The 23,451-nt window shown below is 46.4% G+C and overlaps 1 protein-coding gene across 1 annotated transcript in view; it reads right to left on the bottom strand.

Moving 5' to 3' along the window:
• The window catches only part of LOC126529431 (extracellular serine/threonine protein CG31145-like), a 65,258-nt gene that overhangs the window by 21,182 nt on the left and 20,625 nt on the right, over positions 1-23,451 (bottom strand). The window contains exon 3 of the mRNA XM_055069840.2: positions 19,177-19,255. Coding sequence (XP_054925815.2) covers positions 19,177-19,255 — 79 coding nt within the window. The remainder of the gene's footprint in view (positions 1-19,176; positions 19,256-23,451) is intronic.

Below are 23,451 nucleotides of genomic sequence, written 5' to 3'. Positions count from 1 at the left end.
GAAACTTGGTTGTCAGTCGGCGCTGTGGTCCGTGTCCCCCTCTTCGTCCTGTTGTTTAGCGCTGTTTGCGGCTCGCAATCGTGAACGAACCAACCCAAATGCGTACACTCTTCTGCGGAACCCACCGAAATTTCGCGTTACGGGAACGCCTGCTCCCGAGGTCTTTAGCCGTCGCGAGAAATCGCTTATAGTCAACTTGTGACGTGGTAGGCCGCGATACAGCGAACGCAGCGATGACGTTGAGGCTTGCATTAGTAAGATCTTGATGAGGGCTAGTTGGTTCATACTTAGAACTGAGGTGAAGCAGCGCGAAAAAGACGAGGACACAAGGAAACAAATACCAAAGACAAGCGCTGCCTGCAAAAGAAATCACATTGTTGGAAGAAAGATTAAAATGTTGATTTGCAGATGTTTTTACGACTGATGTGCGCATGCCTATGCTGAAAAAGGTATAAATGTCCGGTGAATTTCAAATAAACTTCCAGTTGGCAGTCAGCGCTTGTCTGTGGTATTTGTTTCCTTGTGTCCTCGTCTTTTTCGCGCTGTTTCACCTCAGTTCTACGTTGAGACGCTGTCAGTATACTGTGACATCTCGTGTGCAACAACACGTAGGTCCTCAGTTTCGGCGCATATACAGCGACGGTAATTGCAGCACTTCGAACGGGATATCTTTTCCGAAACAGGCCGCTGCCGGTTCGCGTCGCTGTAGCTTTCGCAGAAACCTATAAGCGAAGGAAAATGAGAAATGTCACGTCTCCTCCCTCCCCCCTCCGGTGGACAGACGGCGAGCAGGCCTTGCGTTCTTCTGACAACCCACGAGTCCGAAAAAACGAACGGCGCGGCTCGGCCGCGTAACGCGTTTTTTTTTCTTCTTCATTTTTCTTTTCCTTATTCGTTTCGTCTGCCTCAATGGTCCTCTTCTGTTTTTGAGTTCCGGGCGGTCCCTCTTAGCAGTTTTCGCTGGAACTTCGACTAGACGGCGGCGCCCGACCGATGTACAAGTGTGTGTATGTGTGTGCGACGCGCCGAAAGAACTGCCATCAAGAACGTCCGCCCGAGAAGCCCGTCAAAGTGTCGCCCGTCAGGGCCGGCTAGAAATTGAAAGGCTTCGCCCGCTTTCCCGCACGTTATAACGTGCCCGTCGTGTACCGCATCGACGCGAACGTAACGCACCCACCGGGATCGATCGGTTCTGTCCTGGAACAGCAGCAGCGGCGCGTGCTTGAACAATCACGCTTGAAACAGCGCATGCTCGAACGTGCTTGATACCATGCTTGAAACAACGCATGCGGGAGCTTAAACCTATGCTCTTCATGTCCTTCCACATAGGCATACCGCTGAGTAAGTGGAACCGTTTCTTTAATACGTTGTCACGTGAAGAAAACAGCAGGTCTGATTATGTACAGGGTGTATATACACTGAAATGAGCAGCAAAAGATGGTGGGCGGAACGCATGCAGAACGACAGTGTTCTCGTCGTCGTCTTTGCCCAGCGATAACTCCTTCCTTTCGCCCTCGGTAGTCGCCTGGCAGTACGTTCAACGCGAAGAGAGGTTGAGAGTGTACTTACATAGTACTCGCGCTCACAGCAAATGGGAAAGATCTTTACGGAAAACGAAAATCGTCGTACATTCGAAAGTCGTGAACGAGGGAAACTAATTCGCACGTTATTCGGGGATAACTTCTTGGGCGAGTTGGTGTTTACTTATACCACGATGCTCTTTAGCGCTAGAGACTCGAAAAAAGGAGAAGAAGACAACGAGAGGCGAAAGGAAAGGAAAGATGAGCGCTACGTACTCGTATAAAAGAAGAAAGAAAAAAAAAAGAGTACCACTCGTCTTTCCTATGCTTTCATCTCTTACTATTTTCTTCTTTATTTTTGGAGTTTATTGCGCTAAAAAGCATCAGGTTAAGTTCGCACGTTAGTTCTTGTCAAATGTGAGGATATGGTACTTATAAAAGGTGGATCTTTCACGAATGAAACTTCAGCCGGGATAGTTCAGCGCTAGTGCCCCGCCTACGTGTCTCACCTATCTTCCGTTTTTTCGCGTTGTTATTTATTTATTTATTTTAATTTGCAGAATGCTGCGCAAGCTTGCCCAAAACGCCAGTAGCTCGTCTTCGATGTATACGGGTGTCTCAGAAAGAAAGCTTCGCAGTTGCGGAAAGATTCGTCCAGCTGCGCTGTTCGAACGCGCGCGCTACCTCTCCCTGGCGGTCGCCCCCTCTACCTTCCGAGCTAACCGATTCCCCGGAAAGGCGTTACTCGCCAGGTGGTTTATCAACCCGAACCATCTCGGACCAATGTCTCTGAAATCGTGAAACGTTCTGATAAACTTGCATATGGGGTTTTTCCATTGCCGCTTCGCTCTACTATGGAACCAATGAAAATATTCCTCTGTTCCGTGGATCTTCTTCCCCATTGCACTGTAAACCGATTTACACCTTTAAGGATGCAAATAGGTCTCTATAACTCGCACCCTTACACCCGTAAGAGTGTGAGTTTAGAGACAGAAAACACCCGTAAGGGTTCAAATCGGCTTAGGGTGTGCGCATGGCCGCGAACCTTTACGGAATACCGGAGACGCGGAACCCTTGTGCTCCCATCTCGCGTGGCTGAGTTCAACTAAAGCACAAAGAATAATGATTTCAACGAACGCCTGACACTTCTAGCGGTCGGCTGTAAAATGCTTCGGCAGCAACAATCACTAACGCGCAACCGGAGAAAACGTCACTATATCCCGTTATGGTCGAATAAATCGTCCTCAAATGTCGGTATACCAGCTCTGCTCTCATCACGTGTTCCGGTAGTCCGAAAACTGAAATCGTTTACGGACAGGCTAGAACAGTGCCTAAAACCGATCATTGCAACTATATCTAAAATAAATATTTGCGTCTAGTATATTAAAACATGTATTATAGATACCCGACCACAATTCAATAAAATTATAGTACACCCCAGTGTTACCCCAAGGTTTGATGCCGCTAAACACGGAGCCGCATGCGCTGTAGTCTTCGTTTCTTATGGCGTTCGTCGCATGCACTGTAATATAATTTACACCCTTAAAAGTGGAAAAGGGTGTAAATGTGTCTATAATTCACAACATTAGGGTGCTTATTATATAAATAACACCATAAGGTAAGGAGTTATAGACACATTTACACCCTTTTTTTCACTTTTAAGAGTAAATTATTTTACAGTGTGTGGGACGACATTGTCGGGCGTACACAAGTGCGTAGTTGCCCAACACGGAGACGCTGGCTCGCATGCTGGTCGCCGCGGCCAGAACTCCGCGTTTCTTTGGCCGTGTTTACCTCTTAACACGGGTTTACTTTGCCATTACAAGCCACGGGTGTTGCCCACGTCACGCCCTGCGCCACCCCGCAAGATAATGTGCACCCTCAAATGTGCACAAGAGAGTAAATCAAGTCTGTAACTCACACCCTTGCGCACATTCAAGGGTGTAAATTATTTTACAGTGGCACTCGTGAAAACCTCTCCGGCTTTCACTAAAGGTGTCTCTGTGTGCGCGCCTTTGCCGCTCCAGTAATAGATTATATAGATTAAAATATATATATAGATAGATAGATTAGAATAGATAGATAGATAGATAGATAGATAGATAGATAGATAGATAGATAGATAGATAGATAGATAGATAGATAGATAGATAGATAGATAGATAGATAGATAGATAGATAGATAGATCTAAATCTCGAAGGCAGACCAACTGAGCGCAAATATGACCAACATTAGAGAAAGAGCAGGTAAAAAAACACGAAGGCAACACCGACTAGACTAACTTCCCGTCTTTTTGATAAATAAATTACTGAATCACTCATCCTATGGACGAAACGTTGCGACCAAACGGCCACTCACTCACTCACTCACTCACTCACTCACTCACTCACTCACTCACTCACTCACTCACTCACTCACTCACTCACTCACTCACTCACTCACTCACTCAATCAAATCAATCAATCAATCAAATCAATCAATCAATCAAGTTATGTTAGAGTTCTATCAACTCACTTATAAAGCACGGTTTCGGACACTGGAGTTTCCTTCGAGTATCGGGGCGAATTATAGCGCGCGCGAATGCGGTACACACGTGAAAAACAAGAGAGCGCGCGCGCGATTGGCGCGGTCGTAACTCACCTCGCCAATGACGAAGGCGACGGCGAGTTCCCGCACCACGGAGCCATCCGCCTGTCAAGCCCGCACATAACTTTTGCCTCGCGTATTATTTCGATTTCATTTGCGACTCGATCAAAATTCTCCCGAGACGTGCACGACCGAGACCGCGCGAAAAGCAGCGCGCATCGGACGCGAGCTCCGAGAACCGCGCGCGTCGAGAAAGACCCGACGCCGCAAACGATTCGCTAAACTTCCCGAGATGACGTGTCTATAACCACGGAGTTATATACGTCGCAGCTGGCGTGGCGAAATAGCCTTGTGCGTTGAACGGAAATTTATGGGCCGCAGTTGCAACTCAGTCACAATAACGAAGCGTAAGCCGCAACGTTTCGAATAGGGGAGCCCATCTAGAGAGGCTAACGCAGTGGCCGCGAAGAAAGGTGCAATAAGTGAGCAACGCACGCGATTGAGGGTTTTTCACGTCGGCGGCGGAAGCTGGGCGCGCGCGGTGGTATTCGTGTCCCCCTCGCCATTGCACCAGCGTTTGCACAAAAACTTCGTGATTGACGAAGCGGTTCTTCTGAACTGTATTGAAGCACGTTAGGCGGACATAAGTCAGTTGTGAGCACACAGGGGAAGTACTACTGCCAAGCCATGAACGGACAGCTTACCTACATCTGCAAAAGCAAAAAAAAAAAAAAAAGCGCAACTTTGAATTCCATCGGTATGTTAATATGCGCGGCAGATACTTGGAAGACGACGGAGAAGCTTCAGGAGAAACTATAGCGAACGCTCGACGAGCGGTGGAAACAGAACCGATGGCCGTAACGATAGATTAGACAGCAAACGGGGACGACAGATATCCTAGTTGAGATAAAAAAAAGGTACAAGCGAAGCTTGGACAGTGCATGCACAATGCGTGGAGTAGATAATCTGCGGTCTAGTAGATTCGTAGAACGAATGCCACAGGAAGGGAAGCCCTTCAGAGCACGGCAGAGAACTGTGGTGCTGCGGTAAGCTCGCTAGATCCGCAGGCACAAAATAACGTCGGCTGAGGCAAGATTGGAGACCGCTGGAAGAGGCGCTGCTGCTGCTGCTGCAGCGGTCATAATGTAGGCTGATAAAGAGGATGTAAACGATGGTGATGGTGAGGAGCGATGACATAGTGAAGACGATCATCATCATCATCATCCTATTTTATGTGGACAGCAAGGACGAAGGCCTCTCCCTGCGATCTCCAATTAGCCCTGTCCTGCGCCAACCGATTCCAACTAGCACCCGCAAATTTCTTAATTTCATCGCACCACCTAGTGTTCTGTCGTCCTCTATACTGCGCTTCCCTTCTCTTGGTACCCATTTTGTAACCCCTAACGGTCCAACGGTTATCTAATCTGCGCATTACACGACCTGCCCAGCTCCATTTTTTTCTCTTAATGTCAATAAGAATAGCGTGTATACCCGTTTGCTCTCTGATCCAAACCACTCTCTTTCTGTCTCTTAAAGTTATGCCTATAGCATTCTTTGTTCCATCGCTCTTTGCGCGGTCCTTAACTTGTTCTCAAGCTTCTCTGTCAGTCTCCAAGTTTCTGCCCCATTTGTCAGCACAGGTAAAATGCACTGATTGTATACCTTCCTTTTCAATGATAACGGTAAGCTTCCAGTCAGGAGCTCACGATGTCTGCCGTATGCGGTCCTACCCATTTTTATTCTTCTTTGAATTTCCTTCTCAGGGTCAGGGTTATCTGTGATTAGTAAAAGGTAAACGTACTCCTTCACAGAATCTAGAGGCTGTCTTGCGATCCTGAACTCTTGTTCCCTTGACCGGCTGTTCATAATTATTTCTGTCTTCTGCATGTTAATCTTCAACCCCACTCTTAAACTCTCCCAGTTAAGGTCCTCAATCATTTGTTGTAACTCGTCTGCAGTGTTGCTGAACAGAACAATGTCATCGGCAAACCGAAGGTTGCTGCGGTATTCGCCATCGATCCTTACTCCTAAACCTTCCCAGTTTAGTAGCTTGAATACTTCTTCCAAGCTCGCAGTGAATAGCATTGGAGATATTGTGTCTCCTCGTCTGACCCCTTTTTTTATAGGTATCTTCCTTCTTTTCTTGTGTAGAATTAAGGTGGCTGTGGAATCTCTCTAGATATTTTCCACGGTATTTACGTAAGCGGTCTGTACTCCTTGATTAAGCAATGCCTCTATGACTGTTGGTATCTCTACTGAATCAAATGCTTTTTAGTCTATGAAAGCCATATAGAGAGGCTTACTGTACTTTGCGGATTTCTCGATAACCTGATTCATGACATGGATGTGATCCATTGTAGAGTATCCCTTCCTGAAGACAGCCTGTTTCCTTGGTTGACTAAAGTCTAGTGTTGCCCTTATTCTATTGGAGATTATTTTGGTAAATATTTTATATAATGCTGGGAGTAAGCGAATGGTCCTATAATTCTTCAGTTGTTTAACGTCTCAGTTTTTGTGGATTAGTATATTGTTTGCATTCTTCCAGTTTTCTGGGACCCTTGCAGTCGATAGACACTTTGTATAGAGAGCCGCCAGATTTTCTAGCATTATGTCTCCTCCATCTTTGATTAAATTGACTGTTATTCCATCTTCTCTTGCCGCTTTTCCCCGTTTCATGTCTTGCAAGGCCCTTCTGACCTCATCTCTAGTTATAGAAGTTTCCGTATCGTATTCATTATTGTTTGGAATGGAGCACTCCTGAGTCTTCTGGGTACTGTTCAGGTCAGTATAGAATTCTTCGACTGCTTTTATTATACCTTCGAGATTGTTGATTATATTATCCTGCTTATCTTTCAGTGGATACATCTTGGTTTGTCCTATGCCCATGTCCTATAGTAAAGTACACAGTGAATAAGGCAAAGAAGATAGTGCGGATGAGTGTAATGAGGAAGAGTCAAATTACGGGAGAACGAAACCGACCGATAAACTAACCAACCAACTATGCAAACAAACAAACAAACAAACAAACAAACATACGAACGAACGAACGAACGAACGAACGAACGAACGAACGAACGAACGAACCGAACCGAACCGAACCGAACCGAACCGAACCGAACCGAACCGAACCGAAACAACCGACCGACCGAACAACCAACTGATGTATCTCGAAGCCGTCCGATAATAGAAGGTACGAACGTGCTCCTCACCCTCCTTCAATACCAGCATTTTCACGACGCCGATTTTATCCTATAAGACAACCGTCGAGAAGTAAAGAAAGAACCGGGCGAAAACCCTTGGCCCCTGACCGAGAAATTCATTCAGCGGCACCTGAAAGCAGATATTTGTCGCTGCTGTTTTTGTTGTTGTTGCTGGTGCTGCTTGCTGCTGGTCCCAAATTGAATGACGCAAATCCCAACACGGCGGATCTCTGGGCGTCCTCCCATTCGAGCCTTTCTTCCAGCTTTTTTTTTTCTGCTATAGCCGGAGAAGAGCGCTGTCCCTTCAACGTCAACCGAAGCCAGCTTTATTTCCGTTAGGCGCGTTGGGCAAGGTGCAGCGCCATAAGACACGCGCAGCTACAGCTGGTGGTCCTCTAGTGGGTATTAGCTTGTTTACGTTGCTGTTTGTTTTTGCATCTATATGCCTTTTTTTTAGATTTCAACACTTCACCACCACCCCCTCCTTCCACCAAGTCTACACCTTTCCTGGAGAGTGTTTACGCATAGCGTGACTGCCAAAAGAACGGCGCTTCGATGGTAAAAGAGAGAGAGAGAGTGAGAGAGCGAGACAGACAGACAGACATAAAGACAAGATACACAGACATAAAGACAAGACAATACAAGACACACAGACATAAAGACAAGACAATACAAGACACACAGACATAAAGACAAGACAATACAAGACAGACAGACATAAAGACAAGACAATACAAGACACACAGACATAAAGACAAGACAATACAAGACACACAGACATAAAGACAAGACAATACAAGACAGACATAAAGACAAGACAATACAAGACAGACAGACATAAGGACAAGACAGACAGACATAAAGACAAGGCAATACAAGACAGACAGACATAAGGACAAGACAGACAGACATAAGGACAAGACAGACAGACATAAAGACAAGGCAATACAAGACAGACAGACATAAGGACAAGACAGACAGACAGACAGACATAAAGACAAGACAAGACAAGACAGACAGACAGACAGACAGACACAGACATAAAGACAAGACAGACAGACAGACAGACATAAAGACAAGACAAGACAAGACAGACATAAAGACAAGACAAGACAAGACAGACATAAAGACAAGACAAGACAGACAGATATAAAGGCAAGACAGACAGACAGATATAAAGGCAAGACAGACAGACAGACAGACATAAAGACAAGACAAGACAGACAGACAGACAGACAGACAGACAGACAGACAGACAGACAGACAGACATAAAGACAAGACAGACAGACAGACAGACAGACAGACAGACAGACAGACAGACAGACAGACAGACAGACAGACAGACAGACAGACAGACAGACAGACAGATAGATAGATAGATAGATAGATAGATAGATAGATAGATAGATAGATAGATAGATAGATAGATAGATAGATAGATAGATAGATAGATAGATAGATAGACAGGCAGACAGACAGAGAGATAGATAGATAGATAGATAGATAGATAGATAGATAGATAGATAGATAGATAGATAGATAGATAGATAGATAGATAGATAGATAGATAGATAGATAGATAGATGAGGGATCCTAAACGACGGCATTTCAGACGAGGAAAACGGCGACCGACAGCTTGATATGATGCACGTGTCACTGCCGCAATCGCGCATAGAGCTCCCCGCAAAAAAAAGTACACGAGTAAGAACCCTGCATGGCGCTGGTGTCTACGGTAGCTACGTATACATGCATGCATCTGTTCAGCCAGAATGATTCGAAGGGAGCTTCGTTAATAAGTAAATTAAATTCCGAGGGCCTCACGTGCCAAAAAAGCCACCGTCTGATTATGAGGCACCTCGTACAGTGGGAGACTCCGGCGTAATTTAGACCACCTGGAGTTACTTACCGGCACCTAAATCGATGTATGCGAACGGTTTTCTTTATTTCGTGTTTATCTCTCTTTTTTTGCATTTAGCCTCCCCCCCCCCATCGGAATGCGGCCACAACGGCAGGTATCAAACACGCAACCCCGAGCATTAGCTAAGCAGCGCAACGCCATAACCACTAAGTGGCTATGGTTATGGCTGCGGCTATGGCTAAGCCCCACGCGGAGGTGGTGCAGAATCATTCGAAACAGCCTCCGCTTATACATCGGTGATTTTTCTCTGTTGGCGGCCTCAAGTGTTTCTATCTCTCATATTCCGGACAGAAAGGGACATTCCTCAATGGTGATGCCATTTTCTGCGCAAATGAAACACACTGGGCGACTGTGTAAATGGCAAATTTTTCGCGAGACTGACTCGAATACGAATAGAATAGAGCTCTTACAGAACATTATATATATATATATATATATATATATATATATATATATATATATATAAACGATGTTCGCATTCTAGTATTCGTAATGTTAGCGAGTTTCCGTCCGTTATTACGTTGCACGTTATGAAGAGCACCGTTTATTGAAGCCGCAAACGGAGCATTAGGAACAATTAAATATCCACATTTCTCGTCCGCAAATGAAGCATTAGAAACAATTAAATATGCATGCTTCTCGCGTGCGCAAGGACTTTCCAGGAAAGTGCGAATGATCGCCGTAAAGCTAGTAAAGTACGCCTGTCCGAGCGGAGAGACAGCCAGCTCCAACTATGCGAAAAAATTAAATTAAATTATGGAGTTTAACGTACCAAAACCACTTTCTCATTATGAGGCGCGCCGTAGTGGAGGCCCCTGGAAATTTCGACCATCTGGGGTTCCTTAACGTGCACCTAAATGTAAGTGCACGGGTATTTTCGCATTTCGCCCCCATAGAAACGCGGCCGCTGTGGCTGGAATTCGATCCCGCGACCTTGTGCTCAGCAGCCCAACACCATTGCAACTATGCGAGCTCTCACGCTTTGTGCCAGTCCTATGCCCCGCAGAGTTTAAGTCTACCGTACACTCTTGTCCAGTATTATGTTTAATTGGGCGCAGTGCACGTTTCGAAATATTCGACCGCTATTCGAAAAAAAAAGATATTCGTACTCGCGAATAGCGACCATTCGACTCAAAGACCGAATGGAATAGGGCGGTATTCGGTTTGTTATTAGAAAGTGTCGAATACTACTCGTACTACTCCTAATAAATAAATAAATAAATAAATAAATAAGTAAATAAATAAATAAATAAATAAATACCACAAAAAGTCTTCGACGCTTTGCTAGCTTTATTTGCGTTATACAATGGTTTCACCAAGTATATAAACCAACCTGCCCAAGAGCACATAATTTCGTAGCGTTCCTCAATTTCGACGGCGAATTCTCGGAACCGAATCCGAAAGTATACGTACCACAAAATGCGTTAATCAGACAAGCCACTTTTTTCATCTAGTGCACTCTGAAGCAAAATACCACAACTAATGATATCATCTCGCTGTACTCAGACGTTAGAGAAGCAATTAAAGATAGCCTTAATGACGGAGAAAGGAATAATTTAGGCGTTTTCTTCTTTTGTATATCGCACGCTTTATCGATGTCTAGTATATTTTGCTCCATTTCCTGGACTGTTCTTATTCTTTCTATAGACATTACACATTTGTTAAACTCTTTCGCGTTTTCGCTTTACCAACTCATCATATTTTTTTTAGGCGTCCACCACTTACTTGTTCTTCTAGCGACGATGATCATTTGTTCGTTTGATCATTTGTTCCAAGGCTACGCTCGAAATCCAACAACGTGCAGACCTCTACTGCACCAAGAAAAATCTGAATCGAATCGCATAGTCTATTCGATTCGTACTGAAAAATTTCGTACATTCGCACGAACCGACTAATTACGCCACGGCGTATCGCTGCAACCGGACGAGAATCAAACGTCCGAGTAGTATTAATTCCGAACGAACTCCTTCATTTGCACCACTTTATGGGGGGCGCGGTGGGGGGGATGTGACGGATGTAACGCGCATAACGCAGATATCAATTCACGATAGTTCGTATTTGTGGGCCTTTATTTCACATTCAAGGTTACAATGCGCGCTCCAATGCAAAGAGTCTGTTTTTCCGCAAAACGGCGGGGCACAGCGTGCCGAACTAACGTTATGTAATAATTAGACGTGGGCGAATATCAACTTTTTTTTTCGAATACGAATTGAATACGGACAGCAAGGATCAAATAGAGAATCGAATATGTGAAAGTTACATGCCAGACGCATCAGGAATATTAATTTCGCTATTATTAGGTACCACGTTTGGATATATATTTACTTGTATATAATTTTTACCACCTGGCGATCACGGAAGTACAGACAATACGCGGCATCCACGTGCGTTTCTGCGTTTCGCCGCCATCGAAATCAGGCCGCCGCGGCCGGGATTCGAGCCCGCGACCTCGCGCTTAGGAGCGCTACGCCAGCGCCCTCTATTGCCACCACGACGCGCGTCTTTTTCTTTCATTGCTTCGAAAACTTTTGTAGTTTGTAGCTTCGAAAACTTTTGATAATTTTCGATCGATACTTCCGTTTAGTAGAGGGAGAACTGCAGCAACCTGACTTTAACTGTCGGTTGTTTCGATATATTTTGTTTAGTTTTGACATAAGAAAAAACTCTGACAGTTAATTTTTTCGAATGCGAGTATAGTTAGTGTGTTATATTCGATTCGTATTCGAAACTTCGCATATTCACCCGTAATAATGCTGCTACATACACCGAAATGGACAGCAATGATACTGTTCCATTCGGTATAACATTGTCGTTTCTCCTACGTTTTTACGAAAAGAAATTCGACGATGTGAAGCCTAATGTATCGTCGCGTGCCGAATACACACCTCACTATCTTACAGCGAAGCTGGATATGGCTAGCCGATTCATTCGTCCACCTGTCTGCCGCCTCTACGCTAAGAACTCCACCGGCGCAACCCCATGCGCATGCGCGAAAAGAAAGAGAACTACAGGTGCGCGACTGGCTTAGGTAGTAGTGACGTCGCTGCGCTCCGTCGCAGTCGAGCGCGCGCGCAGCAGTTTCTCTCCGGCTCCGAAACGGGCAGGCCACGCGTCATACATACTCCTGAGGAACAGGCAGCTTTCGATCAGCGACGCGACGCTGCGAGCAGAACCGGGAACGAGCTCGTATACGCCACGGAGATGCTGCAGCCCTGTCGCAAGAACGGGCTCGTGCAGCCGAGCGCAAGCAGTAACTGCGTACCGAGTATCCGGCAGCCTACCAATCCGTCGTTTAATAAACCGTCGGGATTAACCCAGTGATAAACACCGGGGCCGCAATTTTTTTTTCAGGTCGGGACTGGCCATCACCTGACGGAACAATTACCACGAATTCCATTTTTATACTCCTGAAGAATGTCCTCAAAGAAACAACGAAGAGATCATTGCTAGACGATGCAAAAAATTGCGCTCGAAGCCAGAAAGAATTGGTGGGAATGGAGAGGGGTGGGTGGGTGGAAGAGATCGTTACTCTAACACAGGAGGTTGCATATTACTGAATAAAAGTTCAAAGAAGCACCGACACGAATTATCTTTTTTTCGTCTCTTTCTAGTTCTTTATGCAGCCGTCGACTCAATAATTGCGGCACGAAGCCTCAATTACTCGAGAGCACTGGAGTAAATAACAAATTACGACACACTTTGTGGGTGCCAATAACTTCTTTAGTCTCTTCATGCCGAAGCTCTTGAATACGGATGAGTTGTTCGCCCCAGAAGTGAACGAGGCTGCACACGGCGTCTTGTCGCCTTAACCGCACCAGTTCAGCGTTTCTTTTTTTTTTGTTTTTTAATGCTGTGGTCTAGAGGAAGTTTGGAAGAAAAAAACTTGCGACCCGAGGCGAGGCGACGTACGGCTAGGACAAATCACCACTGAGGAACTACGGTGATTTACACGTTTCTCGCGTCAGGTGATTTGCATATTCAAAGCCAAAAACACAGCTGCGGTGGCCACAGTTCTGAGGCAGCGCGCTAGCGCTGGAATATCCGTACGACACCTACACGCCAAGTCGGCCGCTACAAACACCCCGTTTCACGGGGGAAAAAAAAACGTCACAGCTCCCTCACAATTCTGTCTACAGGGACCGATACCCCATCATTCGGTGATTATCTACTGACACCTGCGCGGGACTTCTACGTGATGGTTCGTCTATGAGTTATATGACGTGCCGACCTATACTGCTTCCGTCTATACAAGACCTGCTGTCATGCTACTGCTGCAACTAGTGCAATCCACGAGTCTAAGGCGTCACTTATGGTCAACCGAAACACATCAGCAGAAGCGTGTGTGTGTGTGTGTGTGCGTGTGTGTGTGTGTGTGTGCGTGTGTGTGTGTGTGTGTGTGTGTGTGTGGTTTTTAAACCCGATGTATGTATACACCAGAGTTACCGCCTATACAGTATGTCATATAGTTACCGCTATAGAACTCATTATGCCATGCCCACCAGAAAATACATATATACGATCGCTAAATAATTCGCTAATTAATAAAAAATTCGTATAGACGTGCGCGAACCAGAACTACCGTTTTATTGCAACCACCTCCGTGCGGCGCACTGTGGTGGAGAGCACGGCGCAATCCAGAGGGCGCCCCGCCACGTCACGTGCCTCACTACGTCACAGCGCTCCTCTGCTCTTTCTTTCCGGCTCCGTCGCTATCAATGCGCCAATGGCTTCCCGCTGTACAGCCCCTTAAACTTCGTAAAGTAGTGCCACGTTTTGAAGAATGCCGCCTCCTCCTTCGCACGCTCTGACCGAGGCCGACACCGCGTCGCTATTGGCCTAATAGCATCACGTGGGCCCTCGCGCCGTGCATCAGCGCCATTTTTGCTCGAGAAGCGTCTACGGAGTGGCGAGGAGCGCATGTTGGCGCCGTTGCTACGCTCGAGCAGTGTAGGAGGCGCCACGGTCGAGGAGGGAGCGTGAAAAAGAGGAGAAACGAGGAGGAGGGAAGGCGGAGGAGGAGAGTGTCACTACGAAGTTTAGGGGGCTTTACCCGCTGGGGACACACGCCCCCTACGTCAAGGAAGGTCAAGTTCTGGCCTGTAAATGCTAACCTGTTGTGACCAGCCCGACGACACCTATATCGTGCAATGGTATCACAATCGGCCCACCAACGCCTCTGAGTACCGGTGTCGGCCTACATACTCATTCCGTCAGTGACGTACTTTCCAAGTTTCGATCTGTGTAGAATGCTACACGGAAAGTTAAGCGCATACTGTAAAATGATTTAGACCCCTGAAAGTCAACAAGGGTGTAAATCGGTCCATCACTCACACGCTTACACCCTGTAAATTATTTTATTTATTTGCACCCTTGAAAGTGAATAAGGCTGTAAATCGGTCTGTAACTCACAGCCTTACAAATATGGTGTAAGGGTGGGAGTTGTAAACCATTATTTTAAGCTGTACGCTCCAGGGGCACAATTTCGCGGGTGGGGGAGGGGGGCTATTTCGCCGGCATGTCCGTCAGCGTGTTCTTTTCCCTTGTTTTTGTTTTTTTCTTTAGTGCGGTTCACCAGCAGACCTGAACAATGACGACGACCGTGACTACGCGTTGGCAAGAAGAGGAAGTACAACAGCAGCAACAGTGCAATAGCATCGGCGGATCTGCGCATGTACAGAAGAAATCTGAACCCTGTAAGGCATGCAAGGCGGGTGGTGTCCGCTCATGCGTTGAAGTATACTGGATCCCCGAATCGCTGCCAATAAAAGAGATCGTATTTCCAAACGTTAGCGCAACTCTACCAATTTGGTTGGTTGGCTTAATGGCGCAAAGGCTACTGAGCATGTTGCGCCAGTCTCAGGACAATAGAAAACGCAAATGTTAGAGCAGGTAAACCTGCGCAACATTACAGTTGGTGTAAATAACCAGTTGTCTCTAAAAAGTCAAACGAGTTACTAAACTGCACGAGCGGGTCATCTGCCAGTAACAGGGCAGGGTGTAAATGCATATGTAGATTGTACAGATTGTGCAAACGCCTCCGTCTCTGTGCTTCGATATTACAAGAGCGACAACGAGGCATAAGCAAGATGGCTGTCGAGACCGATTCCACCTTTACACGTAAAATCGTCTTCTTCTGACTGGCGCCACTCTTGGTTGGGCGGTAACAATATTGACGTTTAAAACGAGTTTCTTACATCTTCGGGCACCGTGCTTAAGAAACGCTATACTCTATGGAGATGAGGTTGTAGATTGAACAATATTAGCACAACAATGCGCGACGTTAGGGAGAGAGGGACCCTAACTTCTATGTCGCTGTAGATGAGCCCAAGAAACGGAGGGACTCAGCGAGGATTGGCGGTTCACTTATATTTGCGCAGACAAATATAGCAAGCACAATAACATTCGCATAGAAAAAATGCACGCAGGCTGTCTCGGCTCTCGCTTGGAGCGATCTTATTCCCTTGCTGGAGCGAATTCACGCGGTCACCCTGACCGCAAGGGAAGCTTTAAGGAGCCGTGAAACAATAGAGCTATTCATCGAGCGCGCGCGACCGGTTTCCTACGCTGACCGCACAAGGATCGGATGCGCATAATGATCGAACCGCTAGGTTCGCTAATCAGTGTTCTGCCCAAGACAAAGGACCCCAAGCCGCTTGCTCTTTCTTTCTTTCTCACTACTGCAAGGAGGTTGCTGCGAAGCGACCTCCGGAAACTTGTTCAGCCAGGACATGCAGGCTTCATATCGCGCAATACGAGTCAACTTATAACATACAAACAAAACAAAAAAAGAAAGAGAGAAAAAAAAAAGGAACAAGGAGAGACAGTAAGGTTAAGCAGACCGACGTTCAGTTGGCTACATTGCATGGGTAAAGCAGGATAGAAAGAAAGTTCGTGCGCACCACGGTAGAAGACAAGTCGTCAACTGCCTCAACAAACCGAGCCCCGACAAAGACAGTGCAAGGAAGAAGGAGCAAAGTAACCTAGACAGTAAATGAAGTGAACAACGTGAACGTCTACTACAATGAAAAAAACAATAATAGGTTGATGGAAACAAAGAAACAACGGCGGAGACGGCGACAAGAAGTGACTATATTCTAGTCGCCCGGCAGACTACAATGTCAAATAATTTACACCCTCAAAAGCGAATACGGGTGTAAATCGGTCTGCAACTTATACCGTAACATCCAAAAACGGTGTAAGAGCGTGAGTAATAGATCGAGTTACACCCTTAATGAACTTTACGTAAATTACTTTTGAGTGTAGTCTGGGCGAAAAAGTTTCCAGCACTTCCTTCCCATTGGTCACCCGTGACCCCGTGACTCGTTTGCCGGCACAATTTCGCGGGGGGCTATTCTGCCAGGTGCTGCTGCGGTAAAATTTCGCCCGAATATCTGCAAACGTGTTATTTTTTTTCTATTACAAGCTTCCCAAGCGGACCTGAACAATGAGGACGACCGTGAATACGCAATGACCGGAAGAGAAAGAACAAAAAATGGCGACGACGAGAATAACAAAAAGAAGACGAACGACAACAACCAAATCAAATCAAAACAAAATTATTGAACACCACAGGGATGTCTCTCGGGGGGCGCAGACGAAGAGCCCGTGCAGAGGGTTGACCAAGTGTATGCGTCCCCTGACGACGACGACAATAACAACGCTGACGAGAAAAAAAAAAAGGAGAAAATAAAACGGCGACGACAATAACATCAGCGACAAAGGAGAAGAACAATAACGAGGAGTACAACAATGACGACAAGAAAGAGGAACAACAAAAAATACGGAAAGGAGTGGTCGCAAATGGCAGTTTGCTTCCGCATTCGCGAGCCACGTGCGTTCTAAAGGAGCGACGAGAAGGGAGCCTCGTCCGCGGCTTATGCAGGAGGAACAGAAGCGAGGCTTAGAGGGAAACTCCGCGAAAAGCTCCGTAAATCACACGAGCGGGCCCCGCTGCGCCTGTCAAAGTGAATTCCGCGGTGCATGGAAATTTGAAATGCAACTCGAACTCGGCGCGCGGCCTGACGGAGAAATGGCGGCCGCAGTCGACGCGCCGCCAGAGTGACGCGAAGTGATCGGTCACTAGCCTACATACGAACGCGAGTGAGAAAAAAAGTGAATAGAGAGTTTTTAGAGCGCACCCGGTATTCCGCTAAACGTAGGCTGACCTGGGCGTCTCGCCGTGTCGACGGAGCCGCAAGCCTGAGTGGCCTGCACGGTGCAGGCCGCTTGGTGGCAAAGATCTCAACCAGACAAACACAGAGCTAACATTGCAGTAAGCAAGTGTATTTTCTAAAAACACCAGCAAGGAAGTAGAATGCACTTCGTTACTGTAATATTAGCTCTTTGTTTGTCTGGTTGAGCTGTGCGCCCACCAGGTGGCTGCACCGTGCAGGTAGTGCACACTTGCGCGAAAGGCCTCCGCTCATCCGGTAGTCCGCTTGCGTTTACCGGATCACCGGACGCGCTAGAGCTCTTTCACGATTGTGGGCGTGAACGAGTGAATGATTGTGAGAGGGCGAGTGACAGTAAATGAGCGTCATCACGAGTGAACGAGTGATGAGCGCTATAGCGAGCGAGAGTGATTAAGCTGAGAGTGAGCGACTGAGCGCGAGTGGAATGAGTTCCTTGCGGGTATACTGAGTCAGCTGGCGCGCGTAACACGACAATGTATTACGCTGACCTTTTTTGCATGTGCACACCTATATAGACTTTTACGACACACAGATACGACAGCGAGTCGCGCTGTACCAATGGGCGGCCCTTTACTACGTAAAGGCGAAACAAAATAGGAACCATGTGAACGCCCGTACTTCGTCTTATCGCGAACAAGTTTTCTTGAATGGCGTTCTTGTTTCTAGGATGAGTTCTTGCTGGCGCTGCGTACGCATTTTCGTTGCGTGATGTGCTTAAAGCGTTCTTTCGAACGGATCGAGTGGTACGCATTTACGTACACGGTGCACAGTTGAGCTGGATATTTGCAAAGTATAAAGAGGACGACGCAAAGCAAGGAATTAAGTAAGACAACGCACACGTCGTCTGAGGCTTCACCTAAGAGAGAGAGAGAGAGAGAAATCCCGCTGAAGCTGCCAGCATTTGGCAAGCAGAGTCTCATGAGCCGGAGGTTATTGCGCAATAGAAAAAAACGCTAAAGAAAAAAAAATGTGGGAATAATTTCGGAATGGCGCTCTTTTATGGCCGGAAGAGGAAAGTTATGGGCGAAAACTTATTTCTCGAACTACTTAGTGACTATTTTTTTTCTTCACCTGGATCTCAAAGAAAAAGAGAAATAGAAACGACACGAAAGCAATAAATCTTTTTTTTTTTTACTTTCATGGCCCCCAACTTCACGCGTCTTCCTTTCTTTACGAACTTCGCAATTGCCACTCGCATGAGATTCTGTCGCAGTCTTCAGGTTTTCGGGGCTCGAGAAGCCCACGTCACACAGTCAGGCCGTTGCATACTTTGGAGAGCAACGACGGTTCAAATATGAAAAAAAAATGAATATCCATGATGGCAACCTGACGGACCGGCACTAAGGTTCCGGAGCGAAATAACACAGAAAAAAAGAAAACGACATCCATTTTCTCTTTCATGGATGCACTACTGCCGCAAAATTAATTATAAACAAAACGTTTTCAAAAAATAAGTTATCACTATCAGTTGATCGAGCGCTTTTTTCGTTAGTGTCCCTTTAAGCAGAACGCTACGGGTCAGTTAAATACAAGTTTTAACTCATTAATTAAACTTGTCCAATATCATACCTCCCCCCCCCCCCCCCGCCCTTCCATATCGCATCCAAATTTTGCAACGTCATTCTGGCATTGAGGGTGTACTCTGATGAATAATAACTGAATAAATTACGCTGCTTCGATATTTCTGACAAATAACGGGGAACGTACGAGCAGCTCAACACGAGAAGCGAGAACTCGGGTCTCGAACCAGCGACGTACCTCATGGGCTTGAAAAGAGCCTGTCCGCCATTTTCGTAGTCGATGATGAGCTTCAGCTGCGTGCCGCCATCCTTGAGGCCTGAAGTGAGAACAAGTGATTTTTTCATCCTTGAGATTATTTTTTTATTGCACATACATAAGTGAATGGCGTTCACAAAACGGTTGCGTTAATTTAATTATTTGCTTCATTAATACTTCAGTATGCACGTGGGAAAAGAATCGAAGCGGGAACAGCGATCAAAGGACTAGAACGCTTCCTAAAAGCTTTTGTTGAAGTTGCTGCGCCGCATCGCGCAGCATTTAGGTGAATAAGTTGTGACTACAAATGAATTTCAAAGAAAAGGGATCGTTTTGGAGCATAAGTAGATCCACTGTGACAGAGTGGCAAAGTTTTTTTCACAGTATTGGCAAATTATTGGTGACGTTGCCAATAATATTGCAACACGGCAACCAAGAAAGCAAATAAAGACAATTAGAGCGCGAATAGCTCCGACGAAACACAGTGGGAAAGTATTAACTGAATAAAATATGACACGCCGAAGCGTTAGCCAAATACCGTTAGTGTTGCCATTATTTTGCAAGAAAGGAAACACAAAGAACAAACTCGAAGCGTGAATGACACTGCCATGTAGAAACAGTCACAAAAAAGTGACAGCATTGATCATGTTCTGCCGTAGTACTGGCAAACTGTTGCCAATGTTGCCAAAAGCTGGCCAGCAGGGCTGCCAAGAAAAGAATAAAGGAGCACTTAGGAGCGTGAACTGCACCGCTGTAACACAACGGCAAACCATTCGCTGCATTGGGAATGTTCTGCGAAAGCAGTGGAAAACCACTGCCGCTGTTGCTAACAGCCTTCCAGCCCTGTAGCCAAGAAAGAAAAAAAAAAACCCCTTGAAGCATGAAAAAGCGTCGCTGTGTAACACAGGCCAAGTATTGGCAATACATATTGCCAATGCAGCCAGTACTTTGTCACATAAATATGTCTTTCCTGGCGCTGAATATGTTATTTCACAGCTTCCTGTAATTACTATCTATTATTAGGCTTGCATACATAAAACTACCACAAAGAGGAGAAAGAAAAAGAGCTAGCGGGCAACTTTCACAACGATGTACACAACGCCTGCCCGCTCTAGAAAGGGGAAAAAAAGGTACACACAAAAGGAACTGTACGCAAAGAATAAAGTAGGAATTAAGAGAGAGGGTGAGTGTAACAAGCGAAAAAGAGAACAGAGAATACGCACATCATAAAAAAAAAGAACACTGTTTTTTTACGTACCAGAACCGCGACCCGATTTCGAGGCACGCAGTAATGGTATATCCCGGATTAATTACGAACACCTGCAGGGTTCTTTAACGTGCGCTAAACCTACGCGCACGTCCGGGTTTTCTTTTTTTTTTTTTTGCATTTCGCCCCGCACCAAATGCGGCCGCCGGGGGGAGGGGGTCGAACCCGGGACCTCGAGCCCTAGCTGCAGCAGGGCAATGCCATAGCCACTAAGCTATACTGCGGCGGTTCGACCGTGTACACACAAGGAGGCCGACGCCGCAGCCATAAGAGAGCATATATCAAAACATATACAACCGCGACTGCCGTCAAATAGGAGTATATACGTGGGTGTCGTTCAAATGTTTAAAGCAAAGCGTGCGACAACGACGCGTCTCACTCGAGACGAATGCTTTCCCGGAACCCGGAAGTTAACGTGAAGTTAATAGTTAATAGTTCGCGGAAGTTAACAGTGAAGCCTAAAAATGCGGAGACCCGTGGAGTGGCACAGTCTGGACGAAGCGCAACGTGTCATTCGGTTTAGGCGAAGCGCAAGCTAAGCTATATACAGAACGCGTTGCGACAGGCTAAACGCGAGTACGTCGAGCGGGTGATAAAAAATCGCTATAAGTCACTCATGGCTGAAACGCGCTCCCACCCACGCGTCACTGACACAGGGAGAACCGACACAAAGAGGGCGGCTTATACACACACAAACACTGTTATTGGGAAAGTACAGCCGCAGTCACTCTGAAAGCGCGTGGATTTGGATGGGCGTACGGAAAACCATGGTTCGAAGAAGCCTGAGAAGCTCGAGAAGTCCGAGTGGCAGGGTTGCTGCTGCATTCGACGAGCCGCCCGCGCACATTTAGGAGTGTCCCGTTTTGGCTGTACTTGCTCAAACCGTTGGAGCATACATACTGTTCTACATCTCAATAACTATGCCCTGATCGCCGCCAAGCTTTGACGCCTTTGTAAGCTGCTGCTGTATCGATGCAGCCTATACTGCACTCATTTTGTTTACCGTTTCTTTTATTGCTAAACAAAAAAAAAATGCCGTCGCCGTTGTCGTGTTGTCCCCACTCGGCGGCGCGTGCGCGGAGGGTGAGGGAGCTTTCAGAGAAAGCTGCAAAAAACGATGAAGTGAAGAGGACACGTGCACCATGCAACGCCGCGGTCAACATATAGCCTCGTTGGCAGAGCCAGGGTGTCGTTGTGTTCTCCGCTCCTGGCATGCTCGTTGTGTGCCCGTCACCATTGCAGGCGATCTTTCTTTTTTTAATGTGAAATCATTAAATGCACCGTTACGCGAATGTTCGGAGTCGGCGTGACCGAGCGATGGTACCAAAAATGGCCGACGCAGCAATGAGTAAAGAACACGTAAAAAAATGCTCGGACTGACGTTACATTTCGCAGGGAAGTTCCTGTAAACGAAGTAAATTAACGGCTTCGAAGAAAAAGCTTTGGAGCATTTCGGTCTGGGTGGCAATCGAACCCAGCCCTCCAGGGTTGTCAGACGAGCACGCTTCCCCGACACCACGGGGCTCCACGGTTCTGGCTGACTAAAAGGTGTGGCCTAGTGCTTGCGTCATTGGGCACGTGACGGCGCAGCCAATGGAAAGGAGGTGGCGCCACGTCATGAGTGCGCAAGGTGAGCGCGTTCACTACTTTCTGAGGTCTACAAAGGGCACAATGCTTTCGCAGTCCCATACGTAAGCAGTCTTAAGTGTCTCTGCCGAATTTACTTTTCTTTTTAGCTGCACCAAGCGTTTAAAATATTGAATATGGCAGGTAGCAGAATTCGAACCATTGAGCTACATTACTCCATAAAGCTAGAGGCCATTACTTCCACGCGAAATCAAAATGCTTGATTGAATAATTAACGTAGTTACATTAATTTACTGTTTCATTATAAACTTCACATCACACATTTAAGTTCACGAGTTGTAGCCGGCGAGTTCGCAAGGCGTATCCACTTGGAACGAATTCTAAAAGCTACACCAGTTTCGAGATACTGATTTTCAAACGGGTCCAACGAAATACATTGGCGTTCCAGTTACTTTTGTGCTCCAATGCATAGAACGACGTTCTCATTACAGAAAAAAAAAAGGGGGGGGGGGGTAAGTGGAACGACAGAGCATTTTTACCGCAAGTTTGCAAGCCCATATCTCCATATCTCGAAAAGCTTTCCATGTGACGCATTTTACAGAATAGTGTTTGCCCTGAGCTCGTTGGTTGCAGGTAGAACAATTGGTTTCCAGCTGAAAGTACTCACACAGTGTGAGTACGTTCGTGTGAGTACGTTCAGTACGTGTGAGTACGGACAATCCGTGTGAGTACGGACAGTCCGTGTGAGTACGGACAGTCCGTGAGTACGGAAAGTCCGTGTGAGTACGGAAAGTCCGTGTGAGTACGGACAGTCCGTGTGAGTACGGACAGTCCGTGTGAGTACGGACAGTCCGTGTGAGTACGGACAGTCCGTGTGAGTACGGAAAGTCCGTGTGAGTACGGAAAGTCCGTGTGAGTACGGAAAGTCCGTGTGAGTACGGAAAGTCCGTGTGAGTACGGAAAGTCCGTGTGAGTACGGAAAGTCTATCCATGTGAGCACGCTCTGCTGGAAACCGATTGTATGCATTCTACACAGCAAAATAACTGACACCCTTTAAAATGAATGAGGGTGTAAATGAATCTATAACCCCCACCGCTGTCCCCTTTTTTGGGTTTAAGGGCAGGTGTTGAATTCGAATCGAACAGCGCCAGAAGCGAATCTAATCGAAGCGAATATACAACTTTTCGAATAATCACCAGCCATTTTCACAATTAATATAAAACAATGCTCGCATCCTGGTATTCTCGCAAAGTTAGCCCTTTTCCGTCATTACACTGCACTTGATAAAGCGTTGATCGTTAAAAGCCCGAATGGAGCACTAAGGAACGCACAAGAAGTTTGTGCAGATTTAGATAGATCCAATAAAGTTTTATCCATCCATCCAAGTTTGTGCCAATACACA

Source organism: Dermacentor andersoni, chromosome 8 (assembly GCF_023375885.2).
Source record: "Dermacentor andersoni chromosome 8, qqDerAnde1_hic_scaffold, whole genome shotgun sequence".
NCBI lineage: Eukaryota > Metazoa > Arthropoda > Arachnida > Ixodida > Ixodidae > Dermacentor > Dermacentor andersoni.
This window is presented reverse-complemented; position numbering and strand designations above follow the sequence as displayed.